Source organism: Anomaloglossus baeobatrachus, chromosome 4 (genome assembly GCF_048569485.1).
Source record: "Anomaloglossus baeobatrachus isolate aAnoBae1 chromosome 4, aAnoBae1.hap1, whole genome shotgun sequence".
NCBI lineage: Eukaryota > Metazoa > Chordata > Amphibia > Anura > Aromobatidae > Anomaloglossus > Anomaloglossus baeobatrachus.
The window spans coordinates 373,894,797-373,919,182 of NC_134356.1; the positions used below are offsets into that span (position 1 = coordinate 373,894,797).

Sequence of the window (24,386 nt, forward strand, 5' to 3'; positions counted from 1 at the left end):
CAGCGCCGTGTGGAAGCGATGCTGCGCTTGGTAACTAAGTTAAATATCGGGTAACCAACACGATATTTACCTTGGTTACCAGCGCACACCCCTTAGTGCTGGCTCCCTGCACACCTAGCCAGAGTACACATCGGGTTAATTACCCAATGTGTACTCTGCTACGTGTGCAGTGAGCAGGGAGCCGGCTTCTGCGGACGCTGGTAACCATGATAAACATCGGGTAACCAAGAAGCCCTTACCTTGGTTATCCGATATTTACCTTCGTTACCAGCGTCCGCCACTCACACTGCCAGTGCCAGCTCCCTGTTCCCTGTACTCCTAGCCACAGTACACATCGGGTTAATTACCTGATGTGTACTGTGGCCATTTGTGCAGGGAGCCGGCACTGACAGCTGAGAGCGGCGGACGCTGGTAACGAAGTTAAATATTGGGTAACCAAGGAAAGGGCTTCTTGGTTACCCGATGTTTACCGTCGTTACCAGTGTCCGCAGAAGCCGGCTCCTGGTGCCTGCACATTCAGTTGTTGCTCTGTCGCTGTCACACACAGCGATGTGCGCTTCACAGCGGGAGAGCAACAACTAAAAAATGGTCCAGGACATTCAGCAACAACCAACGACCTCACAGCAGGGGCCAGGTTGTTGCTGGATGTCACACACAGCAACATCGCTAGCAACATCGCTGTTACGTCACAAAAGTTGTTCCTTAGCAGCGATGTTGCTTAGTGTAACGTGGCCTTTAGACCCTTTCTGTGCCTTGTCTAACATGGCCTCACTTAAACAGTGGTTTGGTAGAAAAGGGCCATGACCTCCCTGCGACACCATGCGTCAAAATGGGAGTACATTTCTGGCACAAAGTAAGCCAGCCATTGGGTGGTGTAAACTCAGACTAGAGAGTCACATTTCTTGAACCGCTATGATAAATTTGGCGAATGGTGAAGTGAAACTGAAAACTGATTCAGGTAGCATCAATCAGACACTGATCGTCGTTTTGGCCAGGTATGTTTTACTCTGAAAGGCATTTCACGGAAAACACATTTAATGAGCTGCGAATTCAAAAAACTGACCAGCACCTCCAAGAAGTGCAAGTTGCCACGACTATTCAATATATAAGCAAGGAAATACTGTGATATGCAAACATTGAATATATGAAATTGGCACTGCATTACTGCTATGGAAAATATGTTTAAAAATGAAGATACTTAGTGCACAAATTGGCCAGTTCATGAGAGCCCACCCGCCACGACAAGGCGTATACTTTTGATGGGACAGTAACTAACATTTAAAAGCTTATCATGACCCTAGGGTTACCAGTGTGAGCACCTGTCCCTGGCAGATTCTACTCACCCAATTCCCCCTTGAGTGACAGGTCTATCCCAATATAATTGTTGGATGATGGCCTATTGAACTAGTCACCTAAGCAGCCTGGTCCCTCATGGCTTGCCCACCCCCCTGAAACGATGCAGCCTTTCAGAGTAAAACATACCTGGCTGAAATGACAGAGCCAGTGTCTGATTTATGCCAAGGAAAGAGAGAGTCAAGCTTACCAGTGCTTGGGGCAATGAGGGTGCGGTGCACCGAAGTCCTGGACCGGCTTCCAGAAAAATTTTAGAAAAAATCCAGCATCCGTGGTCAATAGTTTAATATAAAACTAGGCTTTATTACTGTTCCATAGAATATAAATTTAAATTAAAATAATGTAGACACGCTACGCATTTCAAGCTGATAAACCACCCTTAATCATGACTTTTGTCTACTTTATTTTATATTCTATGGAACTATTGGCTATGGATCCTGGATTTTTTTTTTTCTTCTCTGATTTATGCTGCCCGAGGATCGGAGGGCACAATTCAGCGGTTTAGTCTAGATACTATTTATAAATCTGCTGAATCTTGTGGCGGATATGCAGCATTGGAGCACACCAGTTCCTCCATAGATGAGATCTGACCCTGCACCACATCCTGTTTCAAATACTTGTTATTTACTGAGCAGATTGAAAATATATTTTGGGCAGCCTTTCTCACAACCTCTAAATTAGCCATGGTATGAGAGCTGTAGTTCATCGCTGGTTAAAATGACTACACACCTTGTCTGCAAAAAAGCTGCTATTTTACATGTTAAGTTTCTAGAATAATTCAGTGCTAAGCATATAATAGTCAGTGTGCAGTAGAAACCACCAGCACCCCATGTCATTGTTAGCAGTTTGGACTTGTCTATTTACCAGTGCATTTCTCATCTTAGATTACAGAAGCTAGAAGCAGATGACAAGGATGAGGAATGTTTAATCTCCACCAGTCAATACCCAAAGGAGACGGTCCGAAAACGACAGAACTCCACCCGCAGCTCCAGAAGTAGTGACTCCTCTCGTTCTTCAAGAAAGAGCTTCAAGCTGGATGTCCGATTAGAAGAAGATGTCACCAAGTCAATCAAGGGCAAAAATGGTAGATTCATCAATCCATGGCCTACCTGGAAGACCCCTACCATTAAAAATGCCTTGAAATGGGGTATAACTGAGAAAGATAATAGCAGTGTACCAGGCTCCAAAGAGGTATAGCCTATTCTGATGTGTCCTTACTGATAAATATCGTAGATGTAAACACTAATATATATATATATATATATATATCACACCTATATAAGAGTACTGCAATCTGTTTTGCTGTTACATTGTGACATACTAGCAGTGTATTGTGGGTCATAAAGGCATGCTTTAAGTATCTGTGCACAAAGTATTAAAGGGAACCTGTCACTTGCTTCATGCTACCTAAACTGAGTTTTAGGCTTTGTGCGCACTAGAAATGTGAATTTTCTCAAGAAAATTTCTTAAGAAACTTCTGGGAGTGGAAGATTTCCGGACCTCCGGAAAAAATCCGCACCAAATCCGCGGTAAATCCGCATGCGGATTAGCCGCGATTTTCCCGCAGGTTTTTCCCTGCGGATTTTGCAAGCTGTGCTGCAGAAATCCGCAGGTACCTGCGGAAAAGAATTGACATGCTCATTTTCTCAAGAAATTTTCTCAAGAAAATCTTCTCAAGGAAATTTCTTGAGAAAAATTTGCAGCGTGCGCACAGCTATTTTTTTTTCTCATAGGATTTGCTGGGAAATGTCTGCACAAAGATTGCAGACATTTCTCAAGAAATTTCCGCAGCAAATCCGCGGGTAAATCCGCGGGTAAAACGGCCTAGTGCGCACATAGCCTTAAAGCTTCGGCGTTTCAGAAAGGATAGTCAGGAGCTCTGGCCGGGGACCATAGCAAGAGATAACTAGTCGAGCTCTGCCCACAGAAGACTTTTTCCATCACGCTAGAGGTGATTGACAGGCCTCTCCCATAGCGAGAAACTATCAATCACCTGGAGAGGTGCGGGGAGAGACTGTGTGGAGCCGAACTAGTCTAATCTCTGGCTATGGTCCCCAGCCGGATCATCTAACTCTATGTCCACTCAAATGCCTGAGTTTTTCAGAGAAAGAAAATACCTGGCTGTGATGATGGAACCGGGCTCTGATTCTTGCTGCCCGCTCTTTGGGCAGCATGAATCAGCTGTCAGGTTGCCTTTACAGTAGTCACTGTCATTTTAATAGACTTTGCTTCAATCAATAGTAGAAGAAAATAAGAGACACACTATAATATGTATTATCAGAGAAATGTGCTACTTTCTCCACTTATGGTCCTCTTCTTCATTTCCTCCACCTCCTAATCTCATTTTAGAATTACAGCTAAAATCCAACCTGCTGAAATAAAGAAAAGACTTCCATTTCACTGAGGGGTCATAGTGCAGCTGCCTATTGATGTCCATGGGAGGGGAAAAGGAGGACGTTGTGGAGAGTTGCCCATATTTGGTGCGGCTGCTTTCTATTAAGCATTTTATTTCCCACTACAGTGGGAGTCACAGCAACACTGCTTAGTTCTGCTGTATCATATCCTCCATGGGACGTGTGTCAAATAGAGGTGGGAGTAAGAGAGGATCCCTTATGTGTCAATGTATGGCAGACCTCATAGCAGCTAGCATAAAGACACCTGAAAATTGGAATATACTGAGGCAGAAACTTATGAAAAAATGTAGCATGCAAGTCATATATAATGGGGACAAATAGCGTAATCCCTCATGTACACATATGACAGCTTATTCTGAACTCAGAGGTTGCAGTATGGCCGGTACAGGTGATCCGCAGGCTGCTGTACATGATTTCTCTGCTATTGAAATCAGGCGGCCCATGCCCTGCATAAGATCCAAAGACAAACAAAACATTAAAGGCGTGTAGGGAAATGTCAGAGGGCCTAGCAACGGTTTATTCTTTGCATTGGAATAAAGTAGATTTTCCTGCACCCTATGTAAAGTCTGAAGATCTCATGACTCCATCTGTGGCTTTACAGAGGACTTTGGGTAAACCTGCTGACAAACTAAGCTCTGCTACACTCTGAGATCGGCAAGTCCTATTTATGTGATACCACAAATAATGTACAATCGTAGTGTGCACAGATGTAGCAGAGCTGAGTATGTGCTTCAGCTGCATCTGGTGACATTATCATTGTACAGTTTTTCTGGTTTCCCCTAGGACTGCAGCACAGCACTTTCAACTTTTAAGGGGGCTTTACACGGTAGCGATATCGCTAGCAATTTGTAGCGATAGCGAGCGTGTAAGTACCCGCCCCCGTCGCGCATGCGATTGTTTGTGATCGCTGCCGTAGCGAACATTATCGCTACGGCAGCGTCACACATACTTACATGGTCAGCGGCGTCGCTGTGACTGCCAAACAATCCCTCCTTCAAGGGGGAGGGACGTTCGGCATCACAGCGACGTCACCGCAACGTCACTAAGCGGCCAGCCAATCAAAGCGGAGGGGCGGAGATGAGCAGGCCGTAACATCCCGCCCACCTCCTTCCTTCCGCATTGCGGCCGGCGGCAGGTAAGGAGACGGTCTTCGCTCCTGCGGTGTCACACATAGCGATGTGTGCTGCCGCAGGAGCGATGAACCACCTGGATAAACAACCCTTACCGATTTTTGAGTTTGGGACGACCTCTCCATGGTGAACGATTTTCACCATTTTTGAGGTCGCTTAAGGTCGCTGGTCAGTGTCACACGCTGCGATATCGTTAATGACGCCGGATGTGCGTCACTAACAACTTGACCCCCGACGACAAAACATTAACGACATCGTAGCGTGTAAAGCCCCCTTAAGGCTGCTTTCACACATCCGGTTTTTCCTGTGCGGCACAATCCGGCGCTTTGCAGAAAAACCGCAACCGTTTTTATTTTGCCGCCGGTTGCGGTTTTTTTGCATAGACTTTCATTAGTGCCGGATTGTGCTGCATGGGCTTGCGTTCGGTCCGTTTTTTTTGCCGCGTGCGTCAGATTTAGCCGATGCGGTGGCCGGATGGAACGTTGCCTGGCACGTTTTTTTTTTTTTTTTTTTGTCCGGCAAAAAAACCTGCATCGCGCCGCATCCGGCTGATGCAGCGCGATTTGCAATGCATGCCTATGGACGCCGCATGCGTTTTTTTTTCCACTGCACATGCTCAGTAGCGTGCCGCAAGCGGCAAAGACTGGATGGGCCGCATGTCAAAAATGTATGCAAAGGATGCGGTATTGTCGACGCATCCGTTGCATAGGTTTTAGAGCCGGATTGGCCGGCTCTGCTAAAATTGGAGGTGTGAAAGCAGCCTTATATCTATGCAATCTGATTGTACAATATTGTTTGTGGTTTTAGATAGGGCTTAAAGTGAACCTGTCAGGTGCAGTATGCAGCCAGTACCACAAGCAGTTCTGGGTGTATATTGCTAATCCCTGCATAACCGTCCCTGTATACACTAGCACAGATAAAAAAGAGATTTTTAGAAAAAGTGTTTCTTAAGATGTTTTACCGTATGCTAATGAGCGAGGGGAGTAATCTCCTGGGAGATAGTTCCCTGGCCAGTCTCCCCCATTAACATGTTAGTATGCCCCTGTGGGTGGGCTAATGAATATGCAGCGTCACAGGATGATCTCTCTCACCTCTCCGCCATACAGGGACGGTTAGGCAGGGAATAGCAATATGCACACAGAACTGCTCGTGGGTCTGGATGCATATTACACCTGACAGGTTCCCTTTACGCACAAAGTCAACTCTACATAAAAAACACAGTATTGTAGAAGAGTCAAGTTAATGCTGGAGTCTTGAATTAAACCAGAAATACTGTAATATAATAGTATGCACAGATGTAATGTCAAATTTGACAATTATTTACTTTGTGTTTTCTGTAGCCCTATATAAACCTGTATATAAGAAGTGTTTAAAGCGTACCTGTGATGTAAAAAAACAAAAATAACACTACTTACGGATATGGGCTTAATTTGCAGGTTAATAGTGTTCTTACGCTGTGCAACTGCCGCACTGACAGCTCCGCAGCGGGGAGAAAATGAACTTCATTCCTCCTGGCAGTCTTGATCTTCCAGTCGTAGGGATGTGGCCGGCTCGGTTTGAATCACCGCTCAGTACATGGAGAGCGGTGGCTGTAACCACACCCCATACTGACTGATTAGCCGGCCCCAATGTTGCAGGTTAATGGCGTTTTTTTACATGACAGGTTCCCTTTTTAGAGGTGGTTCACTACTTATTTTTCCAAGGCACATCAATATTATGCTGAGAAACAAGGCTTCTCTCAAATACCTTGTGTTGCTAATAGTGCCTGTGAGCGACACTATTGGGGTCCGCTCATCTCCTCTTCATGACCCCCCTCCTGGGCTCCATGACCTCTGATGTTCTGTGATGTCACGTCAACTTCTATTTAACCTGACATCACCGCGGCCGGCCCCAGGCTTCTGTGAGTGACTGGGCTGTGGGTGCATTTTCACCGCTTGTCACAGCCCAGTGTCGCTCCTGCTTGCAGCGCTCTGCAGTGAAGGAGAGAGCAGAGAGATGCTGGGCTGTGATGAGCGGTGAAACGCTGCCCACAACCCAGTGACTCAGAGAAGCCTGGGGCCGGCCGTAGTGATGTCAGGTCAGCGAGAAGTTGAGCGCCACTCATGGGCACTATTGGCAACACAAGGTATTTGAGAGAAACCTTGTTTCTCAACATAATATTGATGTGCCTTGGAAAAATAAGTAGGGAACCACCCCTTTAATGTACAGAGATGCAGCAGAGCTGAATTGTCACAGCTCTATGGCAGTATCATGTTTCCTCAGCAGATTTCCATACGACTGTAGGGGATTTATCACAACAGTGCAGTCCCAGAATAAAATATTAAGTTCAGCTCTGCTACATTGGTACAAGCACATTGCAGTCTCCTACTGAACCTCACTCTACTCTTAATTACACATTTCTTTGTGTCTTGAGCTAAAGATTTTTAATTATACGATTTTTGGATTGATATAATGTTTTGATCGCCTCTTATTGCATTTTATTGCAATGTTGTGGTGACCAAAAAAATGTAATTTATTTTTTTCTCATTATGCCGTTTACCGATCAGATTAATTTATTTTATATTTTGATAAATTGGACATTTCTGAACTCTGCGATACCAAATAAATGTTTTTTTTTTTGTGGGGGGGGAGGGGTTTGTGATCACAAGATTGAAAGCAGGATTTAACTAGTTAACAGCTGCGCCTGTTAGCTGCAACATGTCTGCTAAGGTCAGCTGACACATGTGGGGAAACATGGAAGCCCACATTAAAGGGACAGGCACGACCTATGACATACCAGTACGTCATAAGTCGTGAAGTGGTTAAATAGAAGGTGGCATTACCTGTGTGATATGTGATGACCACTCTCTGCTCTCCTGATCTCACTGCAGAGCTGTGCGTGATTACAACTGACACATCTGCAGGTTCCTCTCAGCTTCAGCCTCCATCTCTCAGGCAGACAGTGTTGTAGTATAGCAGATCTGTGAGAGCTGCAGCAAATAAGTTTGTAAGAAGACAAAGTTTAGATCTAATGTTCTGTTTTAGTTACATGTCACACTGGTAGTGGCCCATTTTATAAAAAGAATAAGCTTTGGAGGCAGAATTTCATTCATTCATTCTTTCCATCATTCAGATCAATGTCCGATCGTTAGCCGGCAACAGCTCATTTATAGAAAAAACATGAATTTCACTGGAATAAGAAATCATAGTGCAGATATCAATATAACATTTTATTCCGCTTCCTATGATTTACATGCCCAATATAGATGGCTTAAAAGTGTTGATCCTACTGACAGATTCCACTCCAGTGTTTTTTGGGGGTTTTTTTGTTTTTTTTTTTAATGTTGCACTGCTGGAGTAGAGCTTTAAATGTAAGTCCCCTGTCTCCTGTATTATATTCCCCTTCTGGCGGCTTCATCTTATATCGCCATTGCTCCTGCTGCATTGGTAGCTTGTAACGTAACTTCTGACTTCCAGCCAGTCAGAAGTTACAGTCAAAAGATGACACCACGGTACCGGAGTGGTGTGGGTATGAGGTCAAGCCATCAGAGGTTAGTATAGGACAGGGGGCTTATATTTAAAGCTTCCAACCCATTGCTGAACCCCCGCTCCCGCTGGAGTGGAGCTTTAACACTAGAAGTCCCAGAAATTTCGAGCTCCATAGGGTTCCAATGGTAGAAATGTTAAATGACCCCTCTCTGGGACTTCTAGTGTTAAATAGCTGCTGGAAGAACACTAATTCAACCAACTGCTTTCACACAACATCTCCAATCATCTGAATTCTGGGCCAAAAATTAAAGTTGTTGGGTTTGGGGTTTTTTTGGGGGGTTTTTTACGGGAAAGTGGAACAAACTGCTTTTGACAGTAACTTACCTAGTTGAAGAACAAAAGGATTTGGATTTTGAACTTTAGACAATGAAAGAAAAAAAAAATGTTTAAAAGAACTGAGAGTCCGCAGTAGTGGTGGGCGATCCCGCTTTCCTGGGAAGCTCCTGTTATAGATCGGGTCCAGGGGCTGTAAAAAAAAAAGCACATTATTAAAAAAACATTATGATCATACTTACAGGTCCTGCGATGTGTCCTGCAGACCAGCTATCTCCCGGCCGCTGCTTCCAAGTCCGATCATTGCTGTGCCCTCCCGGTAACCACCGCTGACTAAAAGGAACTTCTGTGTCGTCATAACCATTTGACCAGTCAGGTGTGAATGTTTTATTACCTCATTGACTACAGAGTGGTCACATGAGTATGACATCTCACAGGTCCTGTTATCTGAACTTTGATTGTCACTGTGCGAGTGTCGCATCACGGCGCACACTCTCCTGAGAGCAGCGGGTCGGCTGCATATATTTCCATGCAGCTGATGCGCTCCTGTCCGGAGAACGTCAGGTGCGGGGTAATGCTTGATGTATCAGAGCTGGCAATGCTCTCTGATTCTCACTGTGTATAGACTGTATCTATACAGAGTGATGAGGCAGAGTTGACATTGCTCTCCCTGTGGATTATGTCGGACTAAGGATATAACTAAGGTTTTTATAATAAAGATGGAGTCTCAAAATGTTTTTTTTCTTTTATTCCTAATACATTTTTTTTTCTTTATTGTTTACTAGAAATTCATGGTGGCCATGTCTAATTTGGTGTGACACCATGAATTTCGGGCTTAGTACCATCTGAGAATACAAAGCTGGTATTAACCCCTTTATTACCCAGCGTGCCACCGCCATAAGGGCCGCTGGACAAGCTGGGTAAAGTGCCTGGAAATGGCTAAGAAACAATGCGCCATTTCCAAAGGCGGCTGCAGAGAATCCCAATCCCTGCCTGGTTTTACTATCAAAATACGGCGAGAGCCCACGCATTTTTTTTTTTTTTAAATTTTTTTAAAATAATTTAAAAAAAAAAAATGAGCTTCTCTGTATTTTGATCGCTAGTCAGTTAAAGCCAGGCAGCTGGGGGTGGGGGTGGCAGTCCGTAGCCATCCGCTTTATCTGCGCTGAGAATCAAAAATACCATGGAGCGCTACGGCATATTTTTAAAATTACTTATTTTTATACAACTATATTTTCAGAAAATAAATCAAAATTTATTGCTTGGAAATTCGGAGACATGTTGTCAATAGTTTATAGAATAAAAGACCAATTCACATTGTACTCAAAAATATACCGAGAAAAATCAGGAAAAATCAGAAAAACTGAAAATTTTGCAGTGGTCTCTTAATAAATTTTATATATATATATTTGCCTTATTCTGTCTGTCTGTCTTGCTCCAAAATTGTGTCCTTACGGTGACACAAAGCTGATTGGCCGCTGGGCTCGCCATGGCCCCGCCCCCCGCACGGATTGGCCGCTCGCCTCGGCTCCGCCCCCCCGGATTGGTCGCTCACCTCGGCCTTGCCCCGCCCTCCGCATGGATTGGCCACTCGCCCCCGGCCCTCCGCACGCATCGCCAGACATAACCTTGCGCTGCTGGGATCGTGGCGGAGCCGGTGAACGCTGGTAACAATTATACACATCGGGTAACTAAGGTCCCTTAATTACCCGATGTGTATCATAGTTACCAGTGTACACCGGCTCCGTCACGATCCCAGCAGCGCCAGATATAACCTTGCGATGCTGGGATCTTGACGGAGCCGGTGAACGCTGGTAACCATTATACACATCGGGTAACTAAGGTCCCTTAGTTACCTGATGTGTATCATAGTTACCAGTGTACACCGGCTCCGTCACGATCCCAGCAGCGCCAGACATAACCTTGCGCTGCTGGGATCTTGACGAGCCGGTGAACGCTGGTAACCATTATACACATCGGGTAACTAAGGTCCCGATGTGTATCATAGTTACCAGCGTACACCGGCTCCCGGTACACATGTGCAGGGAGCCGGCATTATACTCCTCTCCCCCCAGGACTACTCCTCCTATTATAGTCCTCCTATTATACTCCTCTCTGAGTATAATAGAACTATTATAGCATGGGGGATGGAGCACGATGGGGGTGCGCAGCATGGGGGATGGAGCACGATGGGGGTGCGCAGCATGGGGGATGGAGCACGATGGGGAGTGCGCAGCATGGAGGATGGAGCACGATGGGGAGTGCGCAGCATGGGGGATGGAGCACGATGGGGGGTGTGCAGCATGGGGGATGGGGCATGATGGGGGGTGCGCAGCATGGGGGATGGAGCACGATGGGAGGTGCACACCTCCCCCCAACACACACACACACACTGGGAACCACAAACACCGCCATACACAGACACCCACACACACACAGACAACGCCGCACACACACAACACCCAACACACAAACACCGCGGCATACATAAATATACGCACATACCGCACAACACACACATTGCACAAAACATACCTCCCCCCAAAACACACCACACCCACACAAACCGCGCAACACACACACACACAACGCTACAGACACACAGCGCTCCACAAACAACGCAACACACATACAACACCGCTCTCACCCCCTGCCACACCCAGACAACACCCAGAACATGTACATCGCCCTACACAAACACTTGGTAACTACACACAACAAATCGGGCCACCTTCTAGTGTGTGTGTGTGTGTATATATATATGTGTATATATATATATGTATATGTATATATATATATGTATATATATATATATATATATATATATATATATATATATATATATATATATATATATATATATATATATATATATATATATATGTTTAAAAAAATGATGCAGCACTCCACGGTATTTTTGATCCTCAGCGCAGATAGAGCAGACGCCTAGGAGCTGTCACCCCCATCTGCCTGGGCTTACCTTGGATGGCAATCAAAATACAGGGAAGCTTTTTTTTTGTTTTATATAAAAATAAATAATTTTAAAAAAAATGCGTGGGCTCCCCCTGCATTTTCTTTTGCTAGCTAAGGGTAATCCATGCAGCTACTGGCTGTTAACCCACACTGCTTGGTTGCCTTCACTGGCAATGGAAAATCCAGGGAAGCCCTTTTTTGTTTGTTTTGTTTTTGCCAAAAAACTAGGAAAAAAAACAAAAGAAAAAACGTGAGCTTTGCCATAGTTTTGTATGTTTCCTCCAGCTGCCTATTTGTACCCGGCTGGAAAACAAAAATATAGGGAAGGCCTTTTTTTTAATTACATCATGAAATAAAAAAAAAAAAAGACGTGGGCTTCGCCCAATTTTTGTATCCAGCCAAGTACAACTAGGCAGCTGGGGATTTGAATCCGCAGCACAGGGTGGCCTGTGCTTTCTGAGCCCACCCCACCCCCCCACCCCCGCTGCGAATAGCAGTCCGCAGCCGCCCCAGAAAACACTCAGGGACTCTATCTTTATTACTCCCTCTCCACGATCCTGGTCATCTGTCAGCGATCTAGCTCTGCTATATCATAAAGCACAGGGGGAGGAAGAACGCTTCTGCTCTCCGTGCTGTCTAATCACTGAATGAGTCCGTTCACCTGATTCCCAACACCGCTATCCACCGGCTGTGGCATTACAGTGTGTGGCAGCCAATTCCTGCATGTGGGATGACTCTGTAAAGAGCGCCGATATGCAGGAAGGCAAAACAAAAAACTGTGGAGAGAAAAGCGCACATAGGGTCTTATCTGGCAAACAATGCAGACTTAGAAGATAAAAACAGGTGCTCACCTGTGGAAGTTGTGACAGGCACAACTCCTATGAAGGCAGAAATTTGGTCAAGCAGCAGCCCCGATGATACAATAGGGAATCATAAAAGGATAAGAAGGTCGGGTTTAACACTGCGCTAAAACCATGAAGCCAGACGATGTGATGGATTCTTTGCTATATTTTCTTTATTTAGGACAAGTCAACGCGTTTCAAAGGCATGTCCGCCTTCTTCATCAGGAGAAAGGAAAAAACAGCATGATACCAATTGCTACTTGGGGATACATATATATTGCTGAAAAGGAGGCTCCACGTATACACAGATGACGTCGGCCAGGGAGTGACTGAACGTCACGTGTAAAGAAAAGAGGAGGAAGTGGAGAAAAAAGTTGGAAAAGTGGAAAAGAAGGGGAAAACGGAAAAAGAGAAAAAAAAAAAAGTTAGAAGGGGTTAAAACAGAGAGGGTGTAAACATATGTCTGTAAAAAAATTGCTTTAATAAAACAATGTGCTTTATTTATAAACTTGCGCCTAAAAACACATAAAAATGTAGTGTCAGGGCGCTGACAACACAATCTGCAAAAAGGTGCAGGAAAAATAAATCTGGAGATGATCCAGCAGTGGAAAAAAAGGATTTTTGTGAGGTCCAAAACATGTAAAAGAAAAATGGGACACACGGGCATAGGGAAAAAAAACTCCACTGTGCTATGAGAAGTGCTGAAAGGGGTGAAGTGAGTTCAAAGCGTGGGAAAAAGTTATCTGCGCATGCGTGCGCCTGAAGGGGCCGTCAGAGCGGGGTGAAAGGAGTTCATATCGGCATAGAAAACGAGCCGGAACAAAATGCAGTGAGTGAAAAAGGAATAGATCAAATATGAAAGGAATAGAAGAGGTAGTTTATATCGGGGTGAAAGGGGTGAAAGGAGTAATTTAATTTAATTTGGCTTCAGCGTGTTTCTTTTAATTCTTTTAATTTTGATGGTTTTTATTTCTTTATATTTTTATCATATTTACTGTATGTATCTCTTCATTCAAATGTAATACCATCAGACACTGTTTTTTGCTCTTGGTTTAATGAATATAAAACTTGATCCTTTCATTTGATTCACTTTCTAGAAACTACCTCTTCTATTCCTTTCATATTTTTTTTCCACTGCTGGATCATCTCCAGATTTATTTTTCCTGCACCTTTTTGCAGATTGTGTTGTCAGCGCCCTGACACTACATTTTTATGTGTTTTTAGGCGCAAGTTTATAAATAAAGCACATTGTTTTATTAAAGCAATTTTTTTACAGACATATGTTTACACCCTCTCTGTTTTAACCCCTTCTAACTTTTTTTTTTTTCTCTTTTTCCGTTTTCCCCTTCTTTTCCACTTTTCCAACTTTTTTCTCCACTTCCTCCTCTTTTCTTTACACGTGACGTTCAGTCACTCCCTGGCCGACGTCATCTGTGTATACGTGGAGCCTCCTTTTCAGCAATATATATGTATCCCCAAGTAGCAATTGGTATCATGCTGTTTTTTCCTTTGTCCTGATGAAGAAGGCGGACATGCCTTTGAAACGCGTTGACTTGCCCTAAATAAAGAAAATATAGCAAAGAATCCATCACATCGTCTGGCTTCATGGTTTTAGCGCAGTGTTAAACCCGACCTTCTTATCCTTTTATGATTCCCGATATACAGGAAGGGGGAGCCGAGTATGTGCCCGAGTTTCTCGCAGTTACTCTACGTTTGCCAAGTATACCAAGTACTGAGATGCTCGGGTGAGCATCGAGTACCGGCGAGCATGCTTGCCCATCCCTATCCACTGACAATACAGGACCTTGCACAACACCATAGCCATGTGACCAGTCCGTAACCGAGGTAATACAAAATTCACACCTGACTGGTCACATGGCTATGACGTCACAGAAGGTCCTTTAGTCAGCGGTGGTTACCGGGAGGGCACAGTGATGATCAAACTCGGAAGCTGATGCAGAGGAAGACAGTCTGCAGGACGCATCGCGGGACCTGTAAGTATAATGACAATATTCAGTATTAACTATATTCTTTATTTTACAGACCCCCCCCCCCCCCTCTCCGCCCCATCCCATAACTGTAAAGCCCGAGATCGGTGATTGATCGGATGCAAGATCGTGTTGTCACGATCCCAATCTCGATCTTTACAAAACGATCGAGCGAGTCTCCCCGATCCCGACCATCGGGGTATCGCCCATCACTAGTCCTCAGTGGTTGATACCTTTTAATGGCTAACTGAAAAGATGGTAATAATAGCAAGCTTTCGAGACTACTCAGGTCTCTTCATGAGGCATGGTAATCTTGAAAGCTTGCTATTATTACCTTTTTAATGGCTAATTGAAAAGATGGTATCAACCACTGAGAACTCTAGGTTCTTTTAAACATTTTTTTTTTCTTATCTACTGGCTAACAGGGTACAAAGATATACTTTACCTGTAGACAATGTGAGGGGAGAGTCAAAATGCTTCCATAAACATGAGATGGTCGTCTACTCTTGTCAAAATAAACTTGTGCAGTTTCGTCCAGCTTTAATTTGAATGGAGGCCTTTAGGCAAGACCTACATATTGGACCACTATCTTTACAGTGAACCTGTCAATTTCTAATCCGCCAAAGAATTTGAGAATGTGCAGCATTGTCGTCCTTTAAAAGGTAGAACTGTTACCCTCTATGACTCCCAAAGGGTACGTAAAGCAGTGAGAAATCAGGTTTTGAATTTCAGGATACACCAGTTCGGAAGGGGCATTGTCGCGTGACAAAACATTTCTAACCCCTCAACTTCCCTGCCTAGCACCACCCTCTTGTGTTTGATTTAAGGCAGGTCGTTTCTTGCAGTTTGTAAAGATAATAATAGCCAGCTCACAATACATACTCGGGGCTCAGAATCTCACCACTGTCCTGATACAGAATGAACGACCCGTCAATCATTGAGGCTGAGGAGCTGGAAGTACACATTCACACCCCAATGCACTTTCAGTCTGATGAATACTGAACTTTAAAGCCTGATCTTGTGCTGCTGCAGCAGCGATTTAGGGTCATAGATTGGTTAATTGGATTATCTTTTAAAGTGGTACACAGTCTTATAAATGGATTGGAGGGGTAGATGTTTCTGCCAGATTCCTGTTTTACATGAACTCATGGCTTGTCTCCTAGAAAAAAGTAAATTGACATTCAGTACGCCCAATCCTTCTGTGTCTAGATCTGCCATCGGTTGTTATGCCAAGTTTTTATCATATAAAAAGCATGAAGGTTTTGTTCAAAATTTGACTGATATACTGAACTATTCACCTTGATTAAAGCCCTAGTTCCAGCTGTTGAAAAACAGCCCCAAAGCATAATGCTGTCTCCTCCATGCTTCTTTGTGGGTATGGTGTTCTTTTGGGGATGCACAGTGTTGGCTTTACAACAAACATACCTTTTGGTCTAAGACCATAACATGTTTTCCTACATGCTTTTGGTAGACTACATGTAGGATTGGCAAAATGTAGCCTGGCTTGGAAGCTTCTTCTTGCAAAACAAGAATATCTATCTTGTTATTCTACCCCAGAGGCCAGGGATGTGAAGAATATGGGAGATTTTTGTCACATGCATTAAATAACCAGTACTTAACTGCCTCCCAGACAAGATTTCTTCACGTTGTGTTTTGTTTTTTTTTTTTATCAATTTTAATTCTTAATAATGTCTCTAGAAACTTTCTTTTGGGCTACATGGTACGTCTAATACCTTGGAATATTTTTGCAACCCTTCTGCTGACTGATGACTTTCAACAATGAGATCCTTTGCTGTGTTGTAAGCTGTTTGCGAACCATGGCTTTTACTGTAAAATGCAACTAAGATAATGTCAAAACATCCTACTAGAACAGCTGAACTTTATTTGGGGTTAATTTGAGTCACTTTAAATTATAGCAGCTGTGTACTGCCTACTATTTAATATGACATTTAATTACAATTTAGCTAATTTTAAACACAACCACACCCCCAATTATAAGAGGGTGTTTACACTTATGGAACCAAATTGTTTTAGTTTATTTTTAATTTTCCCCTTCAAAATGATTTGTTTCTCAATGGATTTGTACAAATAATAATAATAATAAATGTTCTGAAATTATTCTTCTTGTCATTGTTTTTACATGACAAAAACCTGGCATTTTTAACAGGGGTATGTATACTAAATCTGCTGCAAAATTATTAGGTAAGTGATGAAGGCACAGATTGCACTGCCTCCCTGTCTTTCCCTGTGTGGCTAGTTACTTCACTCCCTGTTTACTGACGGAGTCTCAACTTATATAACAGAACTCTCTCTAAGAGATGTCAGGTTTATAGTGACACAACTTCTATAACATAGCACTCTCTAAAAGATGTCCGGCTTTTAGTGACACTAGTCAGCCATTACATACATTACTACACCTAGAGGAGAACAGTACATCGCGTGATGTGACATTTGAAAACTGGGGCCAATGCAGGTGTATTGTGCAGTTTCTCCTTCTGGCAACTTATGGTCACTGACAACACAAAACGTGAACTCTAAAAACCCTTTAAAGAAGCACTACCATCAAAGTTTTTATCCTCAGAATATATTGCATTAATCCTATTCTATCGCACTGTGTACTTACAATTGCTCATTTTGCCCTTCTACCCAGTTAATTGAATTATTTTTCCATTATGACCTCACATGATTAAAATCAAACCAGTTGAATCCTTCTAAGCTCTATCTAGAAACAGGAAGTCTCTTTTTCCCTGCATGAGTCATCATTAGAATTACAAAGTGTTTTCAGTGACCTAGATTTTTAGTTCTATTGATGACTTATGTTTCTAGATAAAATCGAGAAGTATTCAGCTAGCCTGTTTTTAATCACATGCTATCATAGGCCTAATGGAAAATAGAAGAATTAACTGGGTAGAAGGCCAAACTAATCAATTGTAAGTATACAGTGCTATATAATATGATAATTGCAGTATATTAAAAGGACAAAATCTTTAATAGGAGTGCTTCTTTAATACCTATAGAGCTGTAACTTGCTTCCAGAAATGGCACTATGAAGGTCCATTAAAGCCGGTTTCACACATCCGGCTTTTCGCCGGTTTGCCGGATCCGGCGCTCTCCCGTACAGACAATACAGTACAGTGACAGCACTGTAACTTCCGGGTCACATGCGCCGGTCACATGACAGCATGTGACCGGCGCTTGTTGCGCTGTCACTGTACTGTAGTCATTGTAAGGGAGAGCGCTGGATCCGGCAAACCGGCGAAAAGCCGGATGTGTGAAACCGGCCTTAGTCTGGTATGGCATCTCTGTTCCTTTTACAATAAATGGGACTGTTTCAATACCTGGTACACCCTGTGTACAGGTAGAGCACGGATTATAAAATCCAGACATGTTTTTCTAGTATTGTACAAGTTTTCTGTACTACTAAATGCTGTAGTCTATGAATTATCATACAAGGCATGTATTTGATGATATGTGATAATTTTGTATTTTCTTTGTAGGAACTGGACAGAGCACTTCCTATTATTGAACCCTATTTTGTACAACACCCGGAGCTTGCTGGCAAGACAAAAAATGGCATAAGGATCACTTGGTTGGGCCATGCGTCTGTCATGGTGGAAATGGATGATTTGATTTTTCTCACTGACCCCATCTTCAGCCATAGGGCCTCTCCTTTTGGTTTTGCAGGTCCAAAACGGTTTCGACGACCCCCATGTTCTGTAGAGCAACTTCCCAAAATAGATGCTGTTGTAATAAGCCACAACCACTATGATCACCTGGATTACAACACTGTATTGGGCCTGAATGCCCGGTTTGGTACGGAGTTGAGGTGGTTCGTTCCTTTGGGTCTCTTAAACTGGATGCAAAGCTGTGGCTGTGAAAATGTGATTGAATTGGACTGGTGGGAACAAAACTGTGTCCCTGGACATGATGAAGTGACATTTGTTTTTACTCCTTGCCAACATTGGTGCAAGAGGACGCCGTTTGATGACAACAAAGTTCTCTGGGGTAGCTGGTCTGTACTTGGACCCTCAAATAGGTTTTATTTTGCAGGAGATACTGCTTATTGTGCTGCATTTGAACAGATTGGAAAAAGATTTGGTCCATTTGACGTAGCTGCAATTCCTATAGGAGCCTACGAACCAAGGTATGGCATTATACTAAAACCATGACCCTGGCTCATCAGTTTAAGTCTTTTTTTTTTTTTTTTTTTTTTGTGTGTGTCTTGTGGTATTCAATGACATTTACTGCCCCATGTTCATCAAAATGGTATTTTTTTTTTTTTTTTTTTTCTCATTGTCGCAAAAATTGTTCAAAAATTTCAGGTGTACATAAAACAACTCTAGGTAGGATTTTTAAAAAATGTGAATGATAATTCGTGTGAAAACATCAGGAAACCCTAAGCTTGTCGAGAATAGGAACAAATACCAATTATTATTATTATTATTATTTATTATTATAGCGCCATTTATTCCATGGTGCTTTACAAGTGAAAGAGGGTATACGTACAACAATCATTAACAGTACAAAACAGACTGGTATAGGAGGAGAGAGGACCTGCCCGCGAGGGCTCACAGTCTACAGGGAATGGTTGATGGTACAATAGGTGAGGACAGAGCTGGTTGCGCAGTGGTCTACTGGACTGAGGGCTATTGTAGGTTGGAATTATAGGTAACAAGCCCCAGCACCTACCTACCAAATACTGCCAAAAAGGTTATTCACGCAGACACCAATTTCGATGGGATTAGCCCTCAGTTTGATGTGTATAGGTGGGGGGGGGGGCTTCTGAGATACCATTCATGGGATCTAGAGTAATACGTATTTCGCTTACCTACTGTGACATGCTTTGAGTTTCATTGTAAAGAGAGAGCGAGCCTACCAGTCCATAGGATTGCCAGCTATAGAATTCATGAGGGCGGGTGCAAATATTCCAGCACTGAAGGTGTGCAGCAGAAAATAGAAGATAGAAGGAAAATTAGCACAACCGTCCAATTATAAAAAGTCTTCCTTTATTCTTGCATATTAAATTTTTTTTTCATATATGTTGATAAAACAACAGAAATGGATCCATGCCTGCAGTCAAAAGTTTGACGCGTTTCGGGCACGAGGCGACGACTAAGGGCAACTGCCTAAAACGCGTCAGACTTTTGACTGCAGGCATGGATCCATTTCTGTTGTTTTATCAACATATTTGAATTTTTTTTTTTAATATGCAAGAATAAAGGAAGACTTTTTATAATTGGACGGTTGTGCTAATTTTCCTTCTACCTTCTATTTTATGCTTTGAGATTCTTTTGCTTAAAGGCACTGGGACAAGCATGTTTTTTACCCATGGAATTACTCATGAGTAGGGAGGTCCCACCATGTCAGTGGGGTCTTGAGGACTGGGTGGTTTAAATTCAAATGCCTGATCCTTTGTTGTATACTGCGCTCATGTATGAGGGATGGGGGTGAAATAGATTGCTATTATCACAATGTCCACTTATTTTTTTTATTCAAGATCTGCTCAAACTGCTTGAGATCCTTTGTCGGAGGTGTTTTGTAGAACTTCATAAAGTATACCCTGACAGAGGACTGACCATAGAATGTCAATTGTCTGTTGTAAAGTGAAAATAATGTATACTTTGTAATATGTTTTTTTCTTTTTTTTCTTGAACTTTTTGCATAACTACTAGTAAAGTAAATGGTGGGCCTTTATAGATACGTTAGGCTTATGGGGGCGATAGCTTTTCCGTAATTTTTTGGCAAATGTAATTTACAAATGCAATGTGAATACAGCCTTAAAGTGGTATTCACAGCTCAGACATTTATGGACGCTCCTCAGGATATGCTATAAATGTCTGGTAGATGCAGACCTAATTACTAGAACCTGGGCATCTCTTCTGAGAATATCTCATACCGTTGTCAGTGGAAGGTTCCCAAAGCCTGTGCAAGAAATACATTTCTGGAGCTCTGCTCCCATTGAGTTATTTTGGTGCTTTTATTTTTTTAAAATCTGCATTTCTTGGCTTGTCCTCTAGGTGGTTTATGAAAAACCAGCATGTTGACCCAGAAGAAGCAGTAAGAATCCATGCTGATGTTCGTGCCAAGAAATCTGTTGGAATCCACTGGGGAACATTTGCTTTAGCTAATGAGGTATGTCCTTTTAGCATGACTTCTAAATCACTAGCATAAACCACTGTTTTAGGCTATAGTCATCACATTGTATATACAGTGTGAGTGTTTCTGACAATACTCACAAACTGTCACATAAGGTGACATTGAACCTCATAATCACCAATTTAAGGCTCTGTGCGCACTAGTGCGTTTTTCCCGCGGATTTACCCGCGGAAATTTCTTGAGAAATGTCTGCAATCTTTGTGCAGACATTTCCCAGCAAATTCTATGGTAAAAAAAAAAAAAAAGCTGTGCGCACTGGTGCAGATTTTTCTCAAGAAATTTCCTTGAAGAATTTCTCGAGAAACTTTCTTGAGAAAATGAACAGGTCCATTATTTCCGCAGGTACCCTGCGGGTTTCAGCAGTACAGCCTGCAAAAATCCGCAGGGAACCACCCGCGGGCAAATCGCGGCAAATCCGCGTCAAATCCGCATGCGGATTTGGTGCGGATTTTTTCCGGAGGTCCGGAAATCTTTCACTCCCGAAGTTTCTCAAGAAATTTTCTTGAGAAACTTCACATTTCCAGTGCGCACATAGCCTAAGGGATTGGCCACTTTCTAGCATTATTTTTACAGTTCCCTGAACTGTTTTATGTTCTAACCTAAACATTCTTAACCCCATTGTTTATCGCATGTACCGTATCCCTGCGGTCTACAGATCAGCCATGTAAACACTGAACGACAGTGCCACTTTGTCAGTACCCAAGTATATGGGTACCAATGTATGGTGTGATGTCATATGGGTGACGAAGACACAACAACATCCAGTGTTTATAAGGATGATCTGTGAACATGACAGAAGGGAGCTTAACAGTATCCAAAGAGGTAGACAATTGGGGTAATTAAGATTGCTTAATTCAGAACACAACAAGGTAAGTATTGTGCAAATTCGTCTTGAAAAATTGCCACCCTTCTTAAGAAAGAGGCACACAATAGTGTCTCCCAATGGGCCACTTTTGTTCTTTGTTCAGCACTGATGGCAGCCCTCTATAGATTCCAGCAATCAATCGTTACACACTCCTGCATCGGTGACATATTTTGGTGATGTCACCGAGATTGCCTTTTGTCTTCATGACTCTGATGTCACCATATGCTCTGGTACCTCACAGAGGACCCAACATCCCGTATCCCTAGCAAACCACCCTGCCCCTTGACACCACCAACAGTGTTTTGCTGTCTGACCTCCATAACCTCATATCAGCAGTGTCATTACCTACAATAAAGCCTGCACCCCTGAGCGATTATCCGTTTTCAGTTTGCCACATAGTGTACTGGAAAATGGGAAATAAATTTTGACACATATATATATTTTTTTTTTTAATTTATCATGTTCACCAGATGGTGAAAATGGTCTGTCAGTATGACTCCTCAGGTCAGTATGTGGTGGGAAAAAAAGATTTTATTTTTTTAAAAAAAAAATAATTAAAATTTGCTTTTGTTGCCCTTTACAAACACTTGTAACGCTCTCATTTTTGGAGGATCTGTGTGTGTGTGTGTGTGTGTGTGTGTGTGTGTGTGTGTGTGGGCTTATTTTTTGCACTCTGAGCTGATGCTTTCACGTATACCATTTTGGGGTATGAAGTTTTGATTGCCTTTTATTGCAATGTTGCCACTACCAAAAAACCTTTATTCTGGTGTTTTTGATTTTTTTTTCTCCGTTAAAAGAAAAAAGTTTTGGTACCGTGTTAGCCAGTTGAAAAATGGTTGATTGCTCTCAGTGAGAGAAACAAAATTATAATCTTGTAGTTGTGATACCTTTTAATGGTAACTAAAATAAATGATGTTACAGAGCAAACTTTCGAGACATCTCGGGTCCCTTCATCAGGCATGGTATTACAAAATATCTGAAGAAACACATATATATATACGATTTTTTTTTTTTTCTCATTACGCCCTTTAACGATTAGATTAATTTATATTATATTTTGATAGATCGGGTACTTCTGAATCCAGCGATACCAGATGTGTATTTTTTATTTTTTTAACTGTTTTATTTTTTAATGGGGCACAAGGGGGTGTTTTTGAACTTTTTTTTTTTTTTTACCTTAGTTGACTTGAAGCTGCGATCCTCTGATTACCTGTACTATACAGAGCAGTTCATCAGCACTTCTCTGTACAGCAAAAATCATAATCTCCTATGAATGCCGGCTCATAGCCAGCGTTCACAGGAGGATCATCATGGTAAGCACGGGGGTCATCAGCTGACCCAATGTGCAAGCCCGCATGAAATGCAGGGAAATGGCTGATGATATACATGTACATCATCAGTCGTCAAGGAGTTAAAGCATAACCATTTTAATTTTTAGTTCATAAATCAATAGTACACATGAAAATAAGCAACTTTGTATTTTTTTCAGACAAATTTTTCTTCTTTCTCTGCCATTGATCAGTCATTATCAAAATTCTCATTTGAGGTAAAAAATCTGTATTCAGGGAAGACGTTCCATTACTGAGATATAGGAGATGGTAGCTGGCTATATCAGGAGAACTATACTACATTTCTAATTGGAGGTATTCACTAATATTATTATTATACCTACTACATATTGGGATAGGATCTTGGAGATGGAAATACCTCTGTAAGCTTTATCACTCATTGTAAAGCCATACAATTGTTGATGCCCACTACTATTACTACCAGGGTTGGTATATTGAAGAATACATTTATTGCATCTTCATCCAGGAAAATTTCCACATTCAAGTAAAAATAAACCTGCATGTAATTTAGAATTCCCTTCAAGATATGTTGGAGAGAATGTGGAGAGAGAGGTACTACCAGTCATATTTTTTGGAGTTGTCCAAAACTAAAGGAATTGTGGAGAGATACAGAAATTCTCCTCCATAATGTAACCTCATCTGAAATTAGTCTCTCTGCGGAATTAGTTCTGCTATCAATTGGGATAGATGAACTTAACTTAAATTATAGACATATTACCTGTCATATCATACAAGTGATTAAAAATCTCCTCGCTGCCAACTGGAGAAATACTAATATTCCATCTATACATGAAGTAATAGAAAGAATTTCCTTTCTTTGGCGCTCCATTGGGAGACCCAGACAATTGGGGTGTATAGCTACTGCCTCCGGAGGCCACACAAAGCATTACACTTAAAAGTGTAAGGCCCCTCCCCTTCTGCCTATACACCCCCCGTGGGATCACGGGCTCCTCAGTTTTCAAGCTTTGTGCGAAGGAGGTCAGACATCCACGCATAGCTCCACTGTTTAGTCAGCAGCAGCTGCTGACTATGTCGGATGGAAGAAAAGAGGACCCATACTAGGGTCCCCAGCATGCTCCCTTCTCACCCCACTTTTGTCGGCGGTGTTTGTTAAGGTTGAGGTACCCATTGCGGGTACAGAGGCTGGAGCCCACATGCTGCATCCTTCCCCATCCCCCTTAGGGCTCTGGGTGAAGTGGGATTTACCGGTCTCCAGGCACAAAGACCGTGCTCCGTCCACAGCCCCTGGGGAATCTGCTGGATATGGAGCGGAGTATCGTCAGGGACAGGGCCCTGCTACGCCAAGATACTCTGTGTCCCCGTACAGACCGCGCGCACACTGCAGCATTGCTGGGTGTGTTAGTGCGCCGGGGACAATATCGCTGCGCGCTTGTGCCACACTTCCACAGCTTGCTGAGGGAGTTAGTGTGTTGGGAACTGCCGCGCCGGCCCCTGCTGGCAGTTTTTACTGCGGCGCGGCTGGGACTTGTGGTGCGCCGGGGACTTCCGCGCTGG

At 42.8% G+C, this 24,386-nt stretch overlaps 1 protein-coding gene across 1 annotated transcript in view; it reads left to right on the forward strand.

Moving 5' to 3' along the window:
• The window catches only part of NAPEPLD (N-acyl phosphatidylethanolamine phospholipase D), a 46,415-nt gene that overhangs the window by 9,928 nt on the left and 12,101 nt on the right, over positions 1 to 24,386 (forward strand). Inside the window, exons 2-4 of the mRNA XM_075345190.1 lie at positions 2,238 to 2,544; positions 17,999 to 18,645; positions 20,519 to 20,633. Of these exons, the coding sequence (XP_075201305.1) occupies positions 2,238 to 2,544; positions 17,999 to 18,645; positions 20,519 to 20,633 (1,069 nt within the window). The remainder of the gene's footprint in view (positions 1 to 2,237; positions 2,545 to 17,998; positions 18,646 to 20,518; positions 20,634 to 24,386) is intronic.